This window comes from Ascidia mentula, chromosome 7, assembly GCF_947561715.1.
Source record: "Ascidia mentula chromosome 7, kaAscMent1.1, whole genome shotgun sequence".
NCBI classification, from domain to species: domain Eukaryota; kingdom Metazoa; phylum Chordata; class Ascidiacea; order Phlebobranchia; family Ascidiidae; genus Ascidia; species Ascidia mentula.
In genome coordinates this window covers 2,082,511-2,099,793 of record NC_138572.1, presented here as the reverse complement: position 1 = coordinate 2,099,793, position 17,283 = coordinate 2,082,511, and the positions used below count along the sequence as shown (strand labels likewise).

At 37.2% G+C, this 17,283-nt stretch overlaps 2 protein-coding genes and 1 pseudogene across 2 annotated transcripts; all 3 read right to left on the bottom strand.

The window, feature by feature from the left end:
* Window positions 1-1,413: 1,413 nt before the first annotated feature.
* Window positions 1,414-5,010, bottom strand: LOC145908728 (solute carrier family 2, facilitated glucose transporter member 7-like). The gene is made up of 10 exons (XM_082996057.1): window positions 4,919-5,010; window positions 4,644-4,775; window positions 4,069-4,336; window positions 3,824-3,945; window positions 3,524-3,694; window positions 3,374-3,471; window positions 3,042-3,213; window positions 2,668-2,831; window positions 1,844-1,988; window positions 1,414-1,651 (listed from the first exon to the last, which is right to left on the bottom strand). Exons 1-10 carry the CDS (start codon window positions 4,931-4,933, stop codon window positions 1,523-1,525), a joined length of 1,416 nt encoding a protein of 471 aa, XP_082852183.1. The 5' UTR covers window positions 4,934-5,010; the 3' UTR covers window positions 1,414-1,522.
* Window positions 5,011-7,233: 2,223 nt separating this feature from the next.
* On the bottom strand, window positions 7,234-10,177 carry LOC145908917 (solute carrier family 2, facilitated glucose transporter member 5-like; annotated as a pseudogene).
* Window positions 10,178-12,033: 1,856 nt separating this feature from the next.
* On the bottom strand, window positions 12,034-14,434 carry LOC145909164 (cytoglobin-1-like). Its single transcript, XM_082996488.1, has 4 exons — window positions 14,305-14,434; window positions 14,025-14,150; window positions 12,620-12,740; window positions 12,034-12,169 (listed from the first exon to the last, which is right to left on the bottom strand). Exons 1-4 carry the CDS (start codon window positions 14,403-14,405, stop codon window positions 12,050-12,052), a joined length of 468 nt encoding a protein of 155 aa, XP_082852614.1. The 5' UTR covers window positions 14,406-14,434; the 3' UTR covers window positions 12,034-12,049.
* Between the last annotated feature and the right edge of the window lie 2,849 nt (window positions 14,435-17,283).

Genomic DNA, 17,283 nt, shown 5'->3' with positions numbered 1-17,283 from the left:
TCGCTGCAAGATTAAGCTTTTAAGGCACGACCACTGCGAGGAAAAAATCTGAGATTGTAGGTGGGCCCAAGGCTTTGCGGGAAAAAACAGTCAGTTTGAAAGTAAACGATGATATCTGTGTCCCCCGTTCATGGGCCTCCTGATTTGCTATGCCTTGCACCCAACTGGATCTGAATAAAATTAGTTTAAAAGATATAATTTTGCAAATTTTACTTTTTTGCTACAAGCATTAACAGTCCTTTTTTATTATGACTAATCCTAAATGTTAATATTTATGAGATTTCTGATTTATAGCGAAATTGCGCTAAAGCAAAAATACAAAGGATTCGAGCAATTCAATTATTTTTGCATTGGAACATCCCTAAAAATAAACAATGTGTGGCTAATGCGTGTGCAACATTTGTTAGGAAATTTACTACATGTATGGAGATTAAGATTTGACCTACGTAATAGTTAACCAGAAGCTTCCAAATTGTCAAGTGCAATTCTTTCTTAACGTGGTAACACAGTTGTTTACCTTAGAGTAATCGTGTCTACTCATTAACCACTGTGCTCTAAACAAAAATTACGTTGCAAACCGACTCAGTTCCTTTTAAGTCCTGTTGACGTAGGTTTGTCGGGTGTCTGCAAATACCTCTGCAATAAGCTCGACAATATTTACGCATTCTGCACGTATCAAATGTCCCGACAAGGATGGATTAGCTGCTCCTTGGCAAAACTGATTAGCAGGAAAACAAAGGCAACTGTTAGTATTGGTTTCGCGCCCCCGACGATTCCGTGTTTGTTTGCCACAAAGTCGGTTTAGACGCTTGTAATCCTGGTTTGGTAAACAGATATGAATTCAAACGCGGAACAACATTGAATGGAAAAATGACTGTAGTAATAAATATATTCTGAGTGTGATAAGACTGGCCTATTTATACCCAGAGCTATGAGAAGTTGTGTTCCAAAATAAATATATTGTTTTTGTATTATGATTGCCGTCATTTGTTATAATTTCTTTGGTAAATACGAAGATTTTATCTATGTCTCTCACATGCGGTGGTTTACAATCCGTGCGCTGAAGTACACAGGGAATTTAAATTGCGTTTTTCTTAATGAAAACGTGAATGTATTTAAAGTTTAAACATGGCATAAATTGTGGTGTCTGCCGACACGGAATTGTCGTACAAATGTACATGCAAAAGTTTTACGAAAAATGTAATTTCTAAAACTGCAATCTGTTTTCATTATGTAATAAATGCAATGATCGATCATCGCGAGTAAGTACTAAAAACAGTCATTCGGATCGCGAAGGAGTTTTTGATAATTGAACATACGGTCTGCTGCGTCCAAAAGTTTCTCGGCGTCTGTTGTGTAATGTTGAAACAAACCCACAATACATGTTTGTTATATGTTTATTTATTTCACCCACGTATATACAAAGGTCATTAGACATTCTCCAAGGTTTATTATGTTAGAATCCTCTGTCGCATTACGCATCATGCGTATGTTACACAAGCCCAAAACTGGAACATTGATTTCACTTAAAGTGAGCTTGGATCTCATCCGGGGTTCTCCCCTTTGTGTCGGGAAGGTACACCAGTTGAAAGATGAGGAACACAATCGAACATCCAAGCCAGATTGTCATTGAGTAGGGACCAAGGGCAATCTGCATTAAAAAATATAAATTATAATCCCCATTTTGTCAGTTTTATTTTCTATGTGTACAATACATTTTCTTCAGCTAACTGTTCCTTTCTCTGGCCAAAAACAGGTATAAAATGTTTGACAACCAAAGCAAAATTCTATGATAAGCACACAGAATTATTTTGGCAAATATCGAAACTTTTTATTTCCTCACCTGTAAATAAGGGGGGATAAAACCCACAAACCAGGAGAGAACCCACATGAAAAACGACCCACAAGCAAGGGCTGTGTCTCTGGTCGGTTCAATAGTCAAATCTCCGAGCAACACGAGTGTTCCCAGGTTGCTTCCTCCAAAGAAACTGTAACAAAATCAAGAAACGTGAGTATTTGTCTCGTGCGTCCATGGCTTCGCGGATTAAGGTGTGCCTGATGTTTTGCAATCTGCTGTCACCGCGGTTAACTGAATTCCAGACGGTCGGGAGGGTTTACGCAAAAAGCCCGACGTCGAGACAACGCATATAGTTACAATGCATCTTCAAAGCATGTTCTGATTATTCTAATCCCAGACATAATTAAAAGCGGATTAATTGAAGGATCTTATCATAAAATCTCATCTTATATTCATTCCACCGGTACAGAACTAACAACAAGTAAACAACAGCTTTCTGCAGCCTTCAATCTATTTGCGTTGTCCAGAAAGAAAACAAGCCTTCAATAACACGCAATATTATCTCCTATTGCACGACAGCATTTTTGTGTTTGGCAAAAATTGGACCACAGAAGAAGGGAAAGTAATACGACCTCCACATTCATGGGAAACAAAACTATGTTACTTTATAGAGCTATTCTAAGCATAGTAATTAAAAGAAATCGTTCCTCTGGCACTTAAGTTAGGAAAGTGTTTATTGTAACCAACGTTTCTTCCACAATCTTGCGAGACTTCCTTAGGGTTATAACGTTGGTTACAAAAAACACAAACGTAATATAAGTGCCATAAGTACAATTTGTATTAATTATTACTATGAAAGCATCACTAACCTAACCATGAAGATCGCAACAGAGATGATAGCAAAGTAAGGCATTACATTGGGTGCGAGGTGAGCTGTTGTTTGACTTATTGTGAATAAGGTGAGAGCAAAAATTATGGAAATGTTTGCACCGACATTAACCTTCTTTCCACCGAACCGATCAACTAACCTGGACTAAAACGTAACAAAGATGATTATAAAATTTTTAAGTAATGTTGAAATTTGATTAAAAATAAATTAAAATTGTCATGCGACTACAGAATAAGAAAACTGGATCAATTTAAACCAAAAGCCTTAAAATTGCCATGTGTTGGTATAGACTTTTTGGAATATGTTTCCAGATGAAACTGAAGGTAGATTGATTCAGGAATTTTTGACACTTACACCGATTATTCCTGCAAAAACTTGCAGAGCAAAAACTCCGATTGTACAGAAAGTGACAATTTCCGGATCAATGTTGGCTTGCAAAAACACTTGGTCAGTGTAGATGACAAAGTTGTTGACTCCAGTAAGCATGAATCCCGAATACACAGCAATAATAGTCAAGGCTTGGTTTCTAAAGGTAAGATTTTTTTTCATGGTTACTGTTTTCGGCAAGTTTTTTTGATAAATGGATATGTACACGTCTTTAATAAAATTAAGTATTTTTTTTATGGTTTGGTTGTTTTGTACTCACAACTGTGACACGTCTGTGTTTTCAATAGGCAACAAAATACCTGTATTGTTTTGTTCTGAATAGTTCTTTCACTCCAACAAGCTTGCTGCTCTTGTTCACTTCGGTTTCAATTGTGTCAAGTTCCCTTTTGCAGTCGCTCTGGAATGAAACGTATATAAAACTACGTTTGACACTGGACTCCAAAGCTTACTGTGCTTCCTTTTCGTAACCTTTTCAAAGACTCCGTTGCTTCTTTCAACTGCGATTTTCGAACCAAATAAAACGGCGACTCTGGAATCCAAGGGCTTGTGATTAAATAAATCAAAGATGGGATTGCTGCGATTGCAACCAGCACAGGCCAGTAATGGATGTTGCCCAGCGCCTAGAGGAACAAAAATTGGAAAAAAATGGTTTGGATTTTGTAACCAGGATTGATTGACAACCACAATTCCTGTATTTGAGTGATAAAACAACGGCAAGGTTCGTAAATGTACAAGTTGGATCTAGTTACCTTCGGATGTGCAAATGATGGACCGAGCAGACAGCCAACTGATAAACTTATTCCACCATAACTTTGCCAAACAGGTATTCTCTTTCTCGCACACAATTGCGTAACCATAGACGGCAGCAGAGCTATACAAACAAAAAGAAACATAATAATAATGTTTCATCATTGATAATGAATTAATTGTGAATAAATTAGACTCATGTTTTCATGACCTGATGCATTGTCTCTACTAGTGAAAATTAACACACCATAAAAGACACCAAGAGGAAAACCGCTGAACAATCGACCAATGATCATCGCTTCGTACGACCACGTGATTCCAGCGACCAATGACATGACGAGAACTCCTATAATGTTAAGCACGTGGCAAAGTTGCAGTAAACGTTTTCCGGAAAGAAAACAAAGCATAATTTTGCTGCTCGTTCCTCCTATGATGCCACCAACAATGAGAAACGACATTGTAAGGGTTAGGAGAAGAAGCCACTTGTCGTCAGGAATTGGAACACCATTTCTCTCCTAAACAAATAACAATGCCTTTAGTAGCAACAATTTTTTTCGCAGGAAAATCTGTTGGTATTTGGATAATTCTGACTTTTATCATTTTATCGCAAGGACGCGGTTTTCGGGGCCGATTGCCACTTTACTATTTAATTTTATTGTCCTGTCATCCATACGTTAAAATATTTTTGTGCAATGCAAAAATAACTGCTGGGTCAAACGACTTTAAAAATATCCAGAATTTGCCGCATTTCGCAAATTTCCGCAAGGAATCTTACAACAAATAAAATCAACGGTAACTTAATTTATTTTCGTGGTTACTTACGATGTACGTGGAGTTGTACATGGAGTGTAGAGCTGGTATAATGGGGCCGAGCGCTGTGAAATGAAAACCGACGCAAAAAAATCCCAGAGGAGCAGTCACGAACATCACAAACGCAGCAAACCATGAGTTGGCCTTGTGACAAAAGAAGTATTTGTTTAATCGACTAAGTGGTAATGTTTTACACACTGGTATGATTGGCAGGATGGCCCCTGATTGCTTGGCTGCGAAGCCTGTAAACCTGTTATTCTACTATTTGTCTATTAAGTTTCATTTACCGATTCATCTGCCATCTCCTTACAAAATTGTTAATCAGTGCAAAAGAGGTACAAGTAACCAAATTTAAACGATGATCTGCTCCAATTCACCTGCAACATGCAACAATAGAAAAGTTTCCAAATATATTGAGCAATCGGAACAAACAAACAACAAAATTGCCATAGGTTAATTTGCGAACATTTCAACACTGCTCATTCAGCGACACGTTCCACAATATTCTTGCGATATGGTTTACCTTATAGTAATATCGCGTTTTACTATCTTTCTGCCGTTTCTCACGCTTTCGAGTCATTTTATAAGATTTACAACCTTCTTTACTTTCTTCTTCTTCGCTGCAAGATAGAGCTTTTCATGCACGACCAACGAGAGGAAAAATATGAGATTATAGGTGGGCCCAAGGCTTTGCGGAAGAAATCTGTCAGTTTCAAAGTAAACAATGATATCTGTGTCCCGCAATTCATGACCTCCTGATTTGTTATGGCTTGCACCCATTTGCAAATTATACAATGCGTAGCCATCAGATGTGTAACATTTTATCTTAAAATTACCACATGGAGATTAAGATTTGTTTTAACAAGGATCCCTAAGTAAAAGTTTCGAATTAGCGCAACCCTATACCTAACAAATAGATAACCTACGTAAAAGTTAACATGAAACTTTCAGTTGATCAAGTGAAATTCTTTCTTAACGTGGTAACAAAGTTGTTTACCATGGAGCTATTGTTTCTACTTATTGCCCACCGTGTTCTGAACAAAAATTACCTTGCAAACCGACTCGGGCCCTTTTAAGTCCTGTTGACGTAGGTTTGTCGGACGTCTGCAAATACCTCTGCAAGCTCGCGGTGTTTGTGCATTCTGCACGTTTTCAAAGTCCTGACAAGGATGGCTTAACAGCACCGTGGGTGATTAGCAGAAAAACAAGACCAACTGTTAGTGTTGGTTTCACGCAAGCTCGACAGTATTTGTGTAAACGTCTTTGTTCGTTTTGTTTTTCACACGCTTTATTTCTTTTTGTATTTTCACTTCACCTTCACTTTAACTCACATGTTTTTCTTTGTTTACTTTTCACACTCACCTTTATAATATATTTGTAATTATTTTGCAATTTACTCGTTCATGCTTGCGTGGCAAACGCGGGCAGAAATGATTGGTCAAGCGCTGGCGAGAGAAATAATGAGCGAAAAGCCAGACAGTTCTCTGGTGGTGGCGTGTGGTAAACACTGTTTTTGGTGGGAGATCTTATGTGGTAATTGCTGATGAACGCTAGTCGTCGTGGAATGTGTATTTTGTGCCAGTCTTAGAACAAACGTTGTTTTATTCGCGCTTTTATCGTTTTATTCTTTTTATACCTATTAGCGTTTTTCTCTTGTATTACAAAAATAGCCACCTTGGTCGTGTGACTCCAGGCCTCTGCGATAGGCCGTTAGTGCAGAGTAGCCTAGGCCCAAGACAAGCTAATTTCGGTTACATTTGTGCATTCTGCACATATCCAAAGTCCTGACAAGCATGGCTTAACAGCACCGTGGGTGATTATCAGAAAAAAACAAGACCAACTGTTAATGTTGGTTTCACGCAAGCTCGACAGTATTTGTGCATTCTGCACGTATCCAAAGTCCTGACAAGGATGGCTTAACAACTCCGCGGCTGATTAGCAAGAAATTAAAACTAACTGTTAGTATCGGTTTCACGTCCGCGACGATTTCGTGTTCGTTTACCGCAAAGTAGGTTTAGACGCTTGTAATCCTGGTTTGGTAAACAGCTTTGAATTCAAACGCGGATCAACTGTAAATGGAAAAAATGACAGTAGCAATAACAATTGTTTGTGTGTGATGATTGCCTTTATTTGTTTTAATTTCTTTGGTTAATATAAAACTGTATACAATCGATGTGATGGCCACTAAACTGTACAAAACACAAAAGTAAAGACAAACAATCTTTGTTTGCGCTGATGTTTTGCTGTAATGTTGGCACAATCGGGCATATCTTTGGTTCCACGTACGTTCGAAATTCATGTTGTAAAATATGGAATAACCATATTTTTACTAAACTATCTTCACATCAAAGGAGTACGTGGGAATAATAAAAAACCCAATGAATAAACATTTTTATTGATAATTTCGGTGCATAGATAAACACGCCATTTACATTTATGGCATGAAAGCACGAAATATAAACAAAATAAACATTTAATGAACTTACAATCCACTGTAAGCAAAAAATATGACAAACTTCAGTCATTTGAATTACAGATCACCATGAGTTCATGTAATGCTTATGATAGAAAGACTAAAAACGGGAATATTTTAATTTGAGTTTCACTTAAAGTGAGCTTGGATTTCGTCAAAGGTTTTCCCTTGTGTGTCGGGAAGGTACACCAGCTGAAAGATGAGGAACACAATCAAACATCCAAGCCAGATTGTCATTGAGTAAGCGCCAAGAGCAATCTGTGAAAGCAAAAATAACATTGACTTGGACATGAGTTGTTGTGAAATATGGTAATCTAAAACACAAAATTTTGGGTGTCTTTATTCGTATTGAGGTCCGAACATATTTAGATTTTTTTCTCAGGCAATGGACGAAAAGAAAATGTATATAACCCCACTCAGTATAGAAATGTTAAACATGCCATGCAGAAAAACTGGGTTTTAATACTTTCTGCAGCCCGAAGGTTTAATTAGAGATATTCAGAAACTGAATGCCTCATTGCACACACCTGTAGATAAGGTGGTATGAAACCAGTGAACCATGCTAAAATCCAAAATACGAAAGAACCACAAGCAAGGGCGGTCGCTCTGGTTGGTTCAATGGTTAAATCTCCCAATAACACCAACGAGGCTGAGTTGCTTCCACTGAAGAAACTGCAAACACAAATAAATTTACGTGCTGGTTAGATCTGGTATCATGCAGCTCATAATGTTTTAGTAAAACCAGCAAGGTTTTGATAGGTCTTGAACAAAATACTTGTTTATTACCATTTTTTCGGACGTATTTCAAACGTGTTATCAAACATGGCGACCGCAATATCATGCTTTACAAAATGTTTTTATTGCATATACAGTTCGCTTTTGTGTGGTTTGCCGAAAACAAACTTGAAATTGAACAGAACGTGTCTGCATGTCTTTGTCATAAGAACAACAGACCACATGATCAGGTGTTACAGCTTTTGAGCTTTAAGATAAATTAAATCTCAAAAATTTTAAGAATAAAGAGCAGCTTTTCAAAAACAAAATTTACGTCATAAAAATAGCAACTGAGATGATGGAAAAGTAAGGCGTAATATTCGGTGCATGGTGATACGTAGCTTGACTCATTGTGAACAAAGAGTGGGCAAAAATGATGGCAATGTTTGAACCGACATTAACTTTCTTTCCACCAAATCGATCAACCAATCTGGCCTAAAATTAAATGAAGTTAGAAGTGAAATATCTGGACACAAAAACGTAACGAATGAGAAACAAATTTTAAGCAAAATTTATGCAGAAAATTAAATTATGTTGACCATTTCTTTACTTCACCTACACCAATCACTCCTCCAAGAACTTCAAGAGCAAAAATTCCGATTGTACAAAAAGTGACAATTTCCGGATCAATGTTAGCTTGCAAAAACACTTGGTCACTGTAGATAACAAAGTTATTGACGCCAGTAAGTGTGAGTCCCGAATATACAGCAATGATCGTCAATGCTTGATTTCTGCAACGTGAATTCTTTGTCACAAACGTTCTCGAGAAAAACATTTTCTTTATTGTAGAAACACAAAGCGTCATTTGGATATTTAAATCTTTTTAACACAAAATTATAATTTTCTTTTGCTGAAACATTGAGTTAACTGAAGAAATACGTTGGTTTTAGAAAGTACCTGTATTGTTTAGTAGTGAATAATTCCTTTATGCCAACATTGTTAGTGCTTCGATTAATTTCCTCCTTTATTGAGTTAAGTTCAAGTTGACAGGCACTCTGACAACAACAGAAATATCCATCATACTCTGTGTAATTTACATAACTCTATAATTACGTCATCACACTGACGTAGCTTTCTCAAGGTCACTATCGCTTCCTCCAACATTAACTTCCGCGTCAAATAGAATGGCGACTCTGGAATCCAAGGGCTGGCAACCAAGTAGATGACAGAAGGAATCGCTGCTATGGCAACGAGCATCGGCCAATACTTAATATTTCCAAGTGCCTTAAAACTCGACACCAATAAAATTGCAAAATAAACAAAAAAAACAACAAAGCAAAAAAATTAAAAGGCCTTTTTTTTGCTATTTGCACATACCTTTGGATGTGCTATTGCGGAGCTTATCAAACTTCCCACTGCTACACTTAATCCACCGTAACTTTGCCAAAGTGGAACTTTATTACTCGCACACATCTCCTTCATTATAGATGGTAATAGAGCTGTTAACATGTTGTAATTTCACGCTTGTTCATGTAAACCGTAACGTATGGATTTACACGTCAATTTTTTGTCGTAAACTTACCAAAACTAACGCCGATACAAATGCCAACTACAAAGCGACCAATGATCATCGCTTCGTATGACCACGTGATTCCTGCAACCAATGACATGACGAGAACTCCTATAATGTTAAGCACATGGCAAAGTTGCAGTGTTTGCTTAGGAGAGAGGAAAGAGAGAAACATTTTGCTGCTTGTTCCGCCGACAAAGCTCCCAAGGATGATGGAAGACATTGTTAAAGAGAGCAATAGTAACCACTTGTCTTCTGACAAAGGTTTCCCAATGCGTTGCTTAATTAAATATTTTCACGTTAATCTTGCAACATATGCTGTTGTGTGGCAATAAAACCTCACACGTTGTGAGTGTATATTCGATTTGTTAATAGGATTGTCAGAGATAAAGTACAGCAAGCACACTGTTATGTCTCACCATGTATGTGGTGTTGTACATATGTTGTAGAGTCGGAATTACCGGCCCAAGTGCTACAAAATGAAACCCCATGAAAAACAATCCCATCGGTCCACTTGTAAACAATACGAAAACACCAAACCAAGAGTTGACCTGACATAAATAAATTTATATAAATGAATACCAAAAAATTTAATATTTAATACAAGTTGATGGTGTATACGGAGCAAGTTAAAACTCTACCAACACACGTAATAAAGCTACATGTATATTATATTGAAGCGGTATATTGCTACATCATGTTCAAATTAAAGTGAGCTATCGAGACAGCAACGTGCTGGTCGTACAGCTTTTCTACCGACACTATTTTACTTACCGATGCTTGTGGCATTGTGTTTTCAAAATGATGATGTGGCAAAAGCCTAAACCAGCTTGCAATGAGTATCTAAACAGATCTAGTTTCCGTGACAAGATGGCACTTCTTACCACTAGCTTATTTTACTCTTTATAGAATGTGCTGATGGTATTACTCGTAACTAAAATATAAGCTAGTGTTGTTAGCTGTTTCAGCAGACTAAACTTTTTTTTCCTGTTAACAGTAACATCCCTTCAAAATTGCATCGATCATTTTGATAATTTGCAAATAAATCGCAGCGTAAATGTAATTTGTACGCCTAACATGAATTTGACTTTTTGTTAACTTATATATAAAACAGGTTCGTGCCTTTCATCAATCATACTAAAGCGGTGGTTCTCAATCATTTTTGCTTGTTAAGCACTTATTATTCACTGTACATTTATCAATCACAGATGACATGGTGTTTGCCTCTATTTTCCCAAAAACTTCTTTTATGATTAAATTTCTACGTCACAGGCCCTTGGAAAACGACGCGCTGTAGGACTGAGTTTGGCCATAGCATGTCAATTTTGGAAATGGGCATTTCGGCATTCACAATGGTAGAGTTATTACCTTGATTGTCAAGAAGTTGAATTAAAACACTACATCTTCCCGATAGAGCGACAACAACACTGGAAAATCCATTCGTTTGTTTTAACGTTCCAGCAACCATAGTGAGCACATTAGATATGGAAGGAAGCATAGGACATAAATTCAGTGCTTTCTCATTTTGGAAAGGCAAATTATAGTTATGGATGATGCAGTCGCAGGACGTGTTATGATAATAGCTCCGCGTTCTAGTACATCCTGTTAGCTGTTAACTATATAGTAAGTTTATTTATTAAACTACTTAGAAATGGTAAATGGCATTAGTAGTATAAAAATTCAAGCCGCTTTTGGATAAGTGATGAAGAAGTTAACTTTTTCTTGTGATTTGTGAAATGTATTTGGCGTCAAATTTAACTTTGTTTTGCTGCTTCCATCTCTGAAATATCTTACACGCAATTTAACACAGGTAACAGTTATACTTTAAAAACTGCTGTGAGAGAATGCTTGACATGATAGGGGAATGCTATGGCCATGGTTCAAAGCAAACACCAAACCTAATCGCACACGCGAACTTAGTTTCACCTTCACGTGCGTAATCTTGGCATTCCAGTAGTCACGAATTGCATTGTGTTCTGCCAACGACCACTGGTGCCATAAGTCGTTTAACGCATTCGCGTCGTTTGTCCATTTGGCTGTTTTCACTTCCGATTAATCATTCTGACTTTAGGAGAGTTGTATTGAGCGTAATCATAACTTACAGTGTAGATAAGTTCACTGTAATCGTCAGCATTTCTCCCATCACGCATCTGATTAAACCATGTAACTTAGATTTTTCAACGAACTAGCTTGCTTTCATGCAATTTATATTATTTTATACACAGTGAAAGTGTTCGTAATGCCAAGAAAACAACATTGCCTGCCGATTCTAACGTCATTGCCAAAACCTAAATGCCAAAAATTAAATCCAAATTTTTACATGTTTTATAAAATCACTGCGGTTGGTATTTTTTTTCCTAAACCTAAATTTTCTTTTTGAAATTTGCGGTTTTAACTGTTCTCTTAAAAGTAAGATAATCATCGAAGTGTTTCATGTTCAATAAAATGTAGTTAAGTCCAGAGAAATATTTTCACTATATCAGCAATAGAAGTTCCTTTCAAGTGACCATTGAACCGGTAACCGAACGAAACCAAGGCGTTTATAAGTTATCGAGAAATATATATTTGACGAAGTGTTATGCAAACGGGTATAATACAGATTGTTGTAGGAAATTTTAAATGCATCTTGAATGATGATTTTAGTACCGCAGAAAGATTGGGTCATACTTTCATGCAGGCAGCTATAATGGTGTATAGTTTTCCCCATGAAATGCCCGTTGGCGAAGTTTCTGGTAGAGACAGGTTACTGCAAATCACGTTCAACAAAATCGGCCCAAGAGTCTAAAAATATCAAAAATAAAATTTATCCTTAATTAGTTGTACCAGTGCAAAATATTAAAGAGTTCTTAAACCAACGAACCAACGTTTAATTCGGTTGTTCATTGCGAAAAAATATGTGGTATTCTATTTTGTAGACGGCATAATACTTTACTGTTGTGCAGAATACAATTATCTGTCAAACATCCTTATCCGGTACAGTTGAACTATACGGCGATCTTGCACGCCAAAACCAGTAGGCGAAAATTTGATTATGTAGACGGCGACACCGCTGGGTACCAGACCAGATACAACCAAGCCGTTCCCCAGCCGTTTGGTGGGAAAATCGTCGTATGGTCAATAAAGCTACACTGATGAAACCTAATAGGTCGAAAAGTAGCCCTTTTTGCAGCTCACTTAAAACTATTATTGGCTCCATTGCTTATGCATGAAACTTATCTATTTCAACCTTACGTCAATATGTTTATGTGTGACGTTGTGGGCGACGTGAACACTTCCCAAATCCTTGAGGGCTTGAACAGCAGCGTCTGTATCTTCCAAAATACTTAGAAGTACATTCACAGTGTTAGCGAGACTGCAAAGAAAACAGGTAAATAACAAAAGCACGTTTTTGTGGTGAAGGAAAGATTATTTTATCCTTTTAGGCTTTGGCTTAGTGGAATATAATGCAAGTTTAGCCGCGTACCTCGTCCAACGAAGTCGAATCAATAAAGGGTGAAACGCACAGGGAACCGTAAAGGTTTGCATCTGATTGCAGGGCTTGCCTATTTCGGAATAACGAGTTTTACACAATTCGCCCCACACGTTTTTGGCACTAATTCAAACCACAAATATGTAAAGTAATAACAAACATTACTACAATAAGTTTCGTAAACGTTGTAATAAGTGCTTATTCTTTCTCAAGAATTCAAAATATTACGCCATGTTAGAATTACCACACGCAGTTATATGCAATTGTGCGTGCAAGCGTGCAGTGGGGTATCTTGCGACCCACCGCAATTAAATCGCACAACAATTAGGCTCAGATTATAACGATTTTAAATCATGTTTTATTACCATCCAGGAACGCTTGTCACAGCGAACACGGTTTTCCATGAAAGCGATTGCTTAAAAACGAAATCACATTTCAAAGGTTTACATAAGTTTGGCCTTTTGAATACTTGCATTATATATTTGTATGCCCAATGGACTATAGGCTACACCGAAACATTATCGCTATTGAGAAGATGTTCCTGTATTACATTGCATTTGACCAAAAGATTAAGGCGTTATGTGGCCGTCAACGTTGTCGGAACATTTGACGTTATCCTGGATTCCGATCAAGTTTCTATTTTCGGGTTGTCCTGAATGTTTGAGTCGAGCGCCTTGACCGGTGTTTCTTCACATTTTATTTATTTATTGTGTTTATCGAACTTGGGTTCGAGCCAATAAGGTTGTCTTATAGCTATGAATCTTGATAAGGTTTTCTGCTTGATATATAAGTCGAGGGCCGATATTTGATTTTTTTGTTTATTTTTTACCCGACCCGGATTCGAACCCAGGTCATATCCTATATTTCCGCATCCCGATCCGGTATTTCTACTTAGTGTATGAGAGCGCCTTAAACTATGTTGCAAATAGCCAAACATCTCGTATACAAGATTGTATCTTCCAGGGTTAACTAGTAGAGGATACAAAGATACAAGGTACTCGCACATCGCGATTGCTTTTGATATTCATTTAATTTTTCAGAACACATTTAATCTTGCTTTTTACACACGCAAATTTGGGTCAGTATTACTTTCCACTCCAATTCAAACTACTGTATCGGTGACAGAGGACAAGCGAGAGGTTTTTAACATAGCCTACTGCTACTTACTCATTCGCGTGTTTAAGAACTTTATCAATACTCTTTAACTCTTCAATTGTGTACATTTTATCGCCTTCCTCTTTAATTCCCAACTGGATAAAAAGCACTCTTGTCTCTGGGGCCTGGTTGAAAAGTCTAGAATACATCAATTTATTCAAGTTAGATAACAGAAAACGTTTTAAATGAATTTATTATCTTATTTTAAAATCGTGCAACATATTGATTTGCATAATTGATTTGTGGCATGCAGCCTATAGTTTTAACATAACATTCAAAGGAACGAACTTACCCTTGCAGAACGACCAACCCCAACGTTTCCAGGCCGACAGCGTCCACAAGCTTTTTCCAGCTATCTCGAATTAACTTAATGTCGATGGCAGATAAGCCCATTTCAATTGTGAAAAACACTGGTCTGTAAAAATTAACAAAAAAAAACAAACAGATAATTTGGTTTGCATTATTCAGGTACAACATGCAAAATATCAAGAAATATTGAAAATAATGTTTACTGCTATGTGCACTAAAAATGAAAGGTTAGGTTATGTATAGTCAAGCATATAAAGCAAATCCACCAAACTTTTCGTTATGTTTATGATTTAAAAACGTTCTTTCCGCGATATCAGTCAACTTAAACAAATGCGCGACATCTCTCAGCTTCTGCAACCAAACATTCATCCCCGAACACGACATCCTGTTTAAACAACGAGAAATATCTGTTCACGAAGCTAAGGAAGCGCAGAAATGCGTGTTGTTGCGACAATTTGACGCTAATCCTTTCTCAGCTGTTGTAACCACGACAAATTGCGGCGCCCTCATTAACTCTGATTATGACGTAATAGACAAAAAATGTCGTTACAAAACAGCCTTGTGCTGCGTTCTTCGAATTTAATTTTTTTCGAGCTATCGCAAAAGCGCCTTGGGCTAAGGTACCATCTGTAAGTCACCGTTGGCCATTTGATTCAGCTGAATAACAACGAGGCTTGATAATAAAATGATTGCCAGTCTTCTCCCTCTTTGGCCGTGAGCTATCCGGAAGCCTGTTCGTGATATGTCACGCTGTACGCCTCTGCAATTCAGCGTGCAGCGTTTGGAGTATAGCTGTTGTTCATAGTCTGAATTCTGCCGGCCAACGATACTTTACTTTAAAATTGCATTACTATAACATGACAAAAAAACTACTGTGAATATTTTACAATTGGGTTTGCAAGTCTGTTGAATAAAACATTGAAAAAAAAACAAAGTGATGCCGAAAAAGGCTATAAAAACTGGTCCTTAAATGTAAATCGAATAAAGAAAATCGCGGTGTTTCCTTGAAAAAACTTGTTGCATCACACAACGGAATCTATTTCCGAAACGTGACAACATTGCAAAAGTTCTTTGATTATCGCTCGCACGACCTTTACGCGTGGCTGGCGCTAATTTCATCATGCTTCTGTCGGCAATTTGTTTTATGAGGCACCTAGTTGAGAAAATCACTTCTTTTCCTAAACAAAAACGCTAAACTGTAGTTATTGCACTACTATTACTGCCAGGCATATTGCAATTTAAAATAGACTGATCTTCCGGCATAAAACTTTCTGTATTCTTGCGACATCTGGCCGTATGGTAAACGAAACATCGAAAAAATACAGTACGTTAATTTTATGCTCGAAAATCAGTCTATTTTAAATTGTTGTTGTTATTGCATCCAAAAATAGAAGGAAGGCGTTTTTCGAAAAGCGGAAGTCCTAAGAACGGGGAATACCCGTCCCAAATGAGGAGTGCCGCTAGTTCGAAATTGTTACTTCTAAAATTTGAAGCAACATTCAATTCTTTTCCAAGATACAGTTTGTTGTGTTTGTCAAAAAAAAAAAAAGCGTTTAGAATTTTTACACAATAAATATTTGAGTTGTGTATGACAGCGAGTACGTAATGGGATCAAAGAAACCGTTCCATGATTTGGGTCAAGTGTTTTCCGATCTGGTAAAAGTGTTTTGAAAAACTAGCAATAAATCCACGTGGTGCTGGAACGTTTTATTTAGTTAAACACTAATAAGACACGTAGTGCTCCACCTTGCCCTAAAGCATGGACAAACTTACACTAATTTAAAATGTATATTAAATACTGTTAAAAGCATTTCTCATATATACCTACGGGTTGCTTAGCGTTTCTTTTTTTTTTTAAAAATTCAATTCAATCTACGCCATAGTCAGCAAAATACACAAGACTTGATAGTTTCATAAAAAGAATCCGCGACTAAAACGAATCAATAACTTTGGAATTATCTTCAATAAATTGTGGCAATTAGCAAATTCTTTGTGCGTTCATAAACCAGCCTTCGGGCTTCCTGTAAACTCACATTTCGATAGTCACGTGATTCTTAACGTTCGTAACCGGTAATTAAACGCCACGTTTGTGAAGTAAAATTCACGAAAACAACTATTTTTTCTGCAGTTTAGGGCAATCTGGAACATATAACAACACATCAAACTCTGGTGATTGTTTCTCTGACAACGGATACGGTACAACGGAGCACATTTCCTGAAAAGTTTACGTTCCAAACTGCTGTCATCAACAAGCAATTTGCATGACCGCTTTGGGGATTTAAATTTTTCTGCAGCGCAAACTACACAGAAAATGGGACTGTCCCCCTTTCTTTAAGCGTAATGACCATAGCCCTAGGCAAACCAACCTGGAGGGAATCCACTTTTTCATACAACTGGGGGGCGAGATATGAAAAAATTAAGTTGAGCTTACCGACCAATTGTTCTACCGACTGTAGTGCAGAAGCTCGAAGGTCAGCGGGAATATTGTGGCCAAGATACCACTGGTACGCAAGGAATCATAACACGTAAGGCGGCCTTCACCAACGAAAGATCTGACTAAGTCACATACGACAACAGAACTGGCAGGCTTGTGCCGTCGCGCACAGTGGCAACACATCAATTTTATGGGTAATTAGGCTTTGCATTTTTTTATAATATCAGTACAATACTTCAAACAGATTCCATTTAATGTTAAATTCAGTCTAGTAACGTTCTTGGTCCGATTGAAGCCGAACTTACAATTTGTCAAGGTGTTTTCGAATTTAATTTTTTAATTTTTTTTTTGATGAATCTTTTTTAATGAATCTGTTTTTTGAAACGTTTAAGTTACAATTGCATGTATTTTTCTTTAACTGACACCTGTTATCTACTGAAACGTGCATCCGAATACATCTCATCTATAAAATAATTGCTTTTTGAAACTCCTATCGACTACGTGAAATTATAAATAATAAATATACGG

Excerpts from the sequence above, each read along its gene's own strand:
- LOC145909164 (XM_082996488.1), bottom strand. The coding sequence starts at position 14,405 with ATGGGCTTATCTGCCATCGACATTAAGTTAATTCGAGATAGCTGGAAA. Across the intron at positions 14,151-14,304 it reads GGGTTGGTCGTTCTGCAAGG|ACTTTTCAACCAGGCCCCAG; the intron begins GTAAGTTCGTTC and ends GATGTATTCTAG. Across the intron at positions 12,741-14,024 it reads GTTCTTAAACACGCGAATGA|TCTCGCTAACACTGTGAATG; the intron begins GTAAGTAGCAGT and ends TTTTCTTTGCAG.
- LOC145908728 (XM_082996057.1), bottom strand. Across the intron at positions 4,337-4,643 it reads TGTACAACTCCACGTACATC|GAGAGAAATGGTGTTCCAAT; the intron begins GTAAGTAACCAC and ends TTATTTGTTTAG. Across the intron at positions 3,946-4,068 it reads TCCTCTTGGTGTCTTTTATG|CTCTGCTGCCGTCTATGGTT; the intron begins GTGTGTTAATTT and ends TTGTTTGTATAG.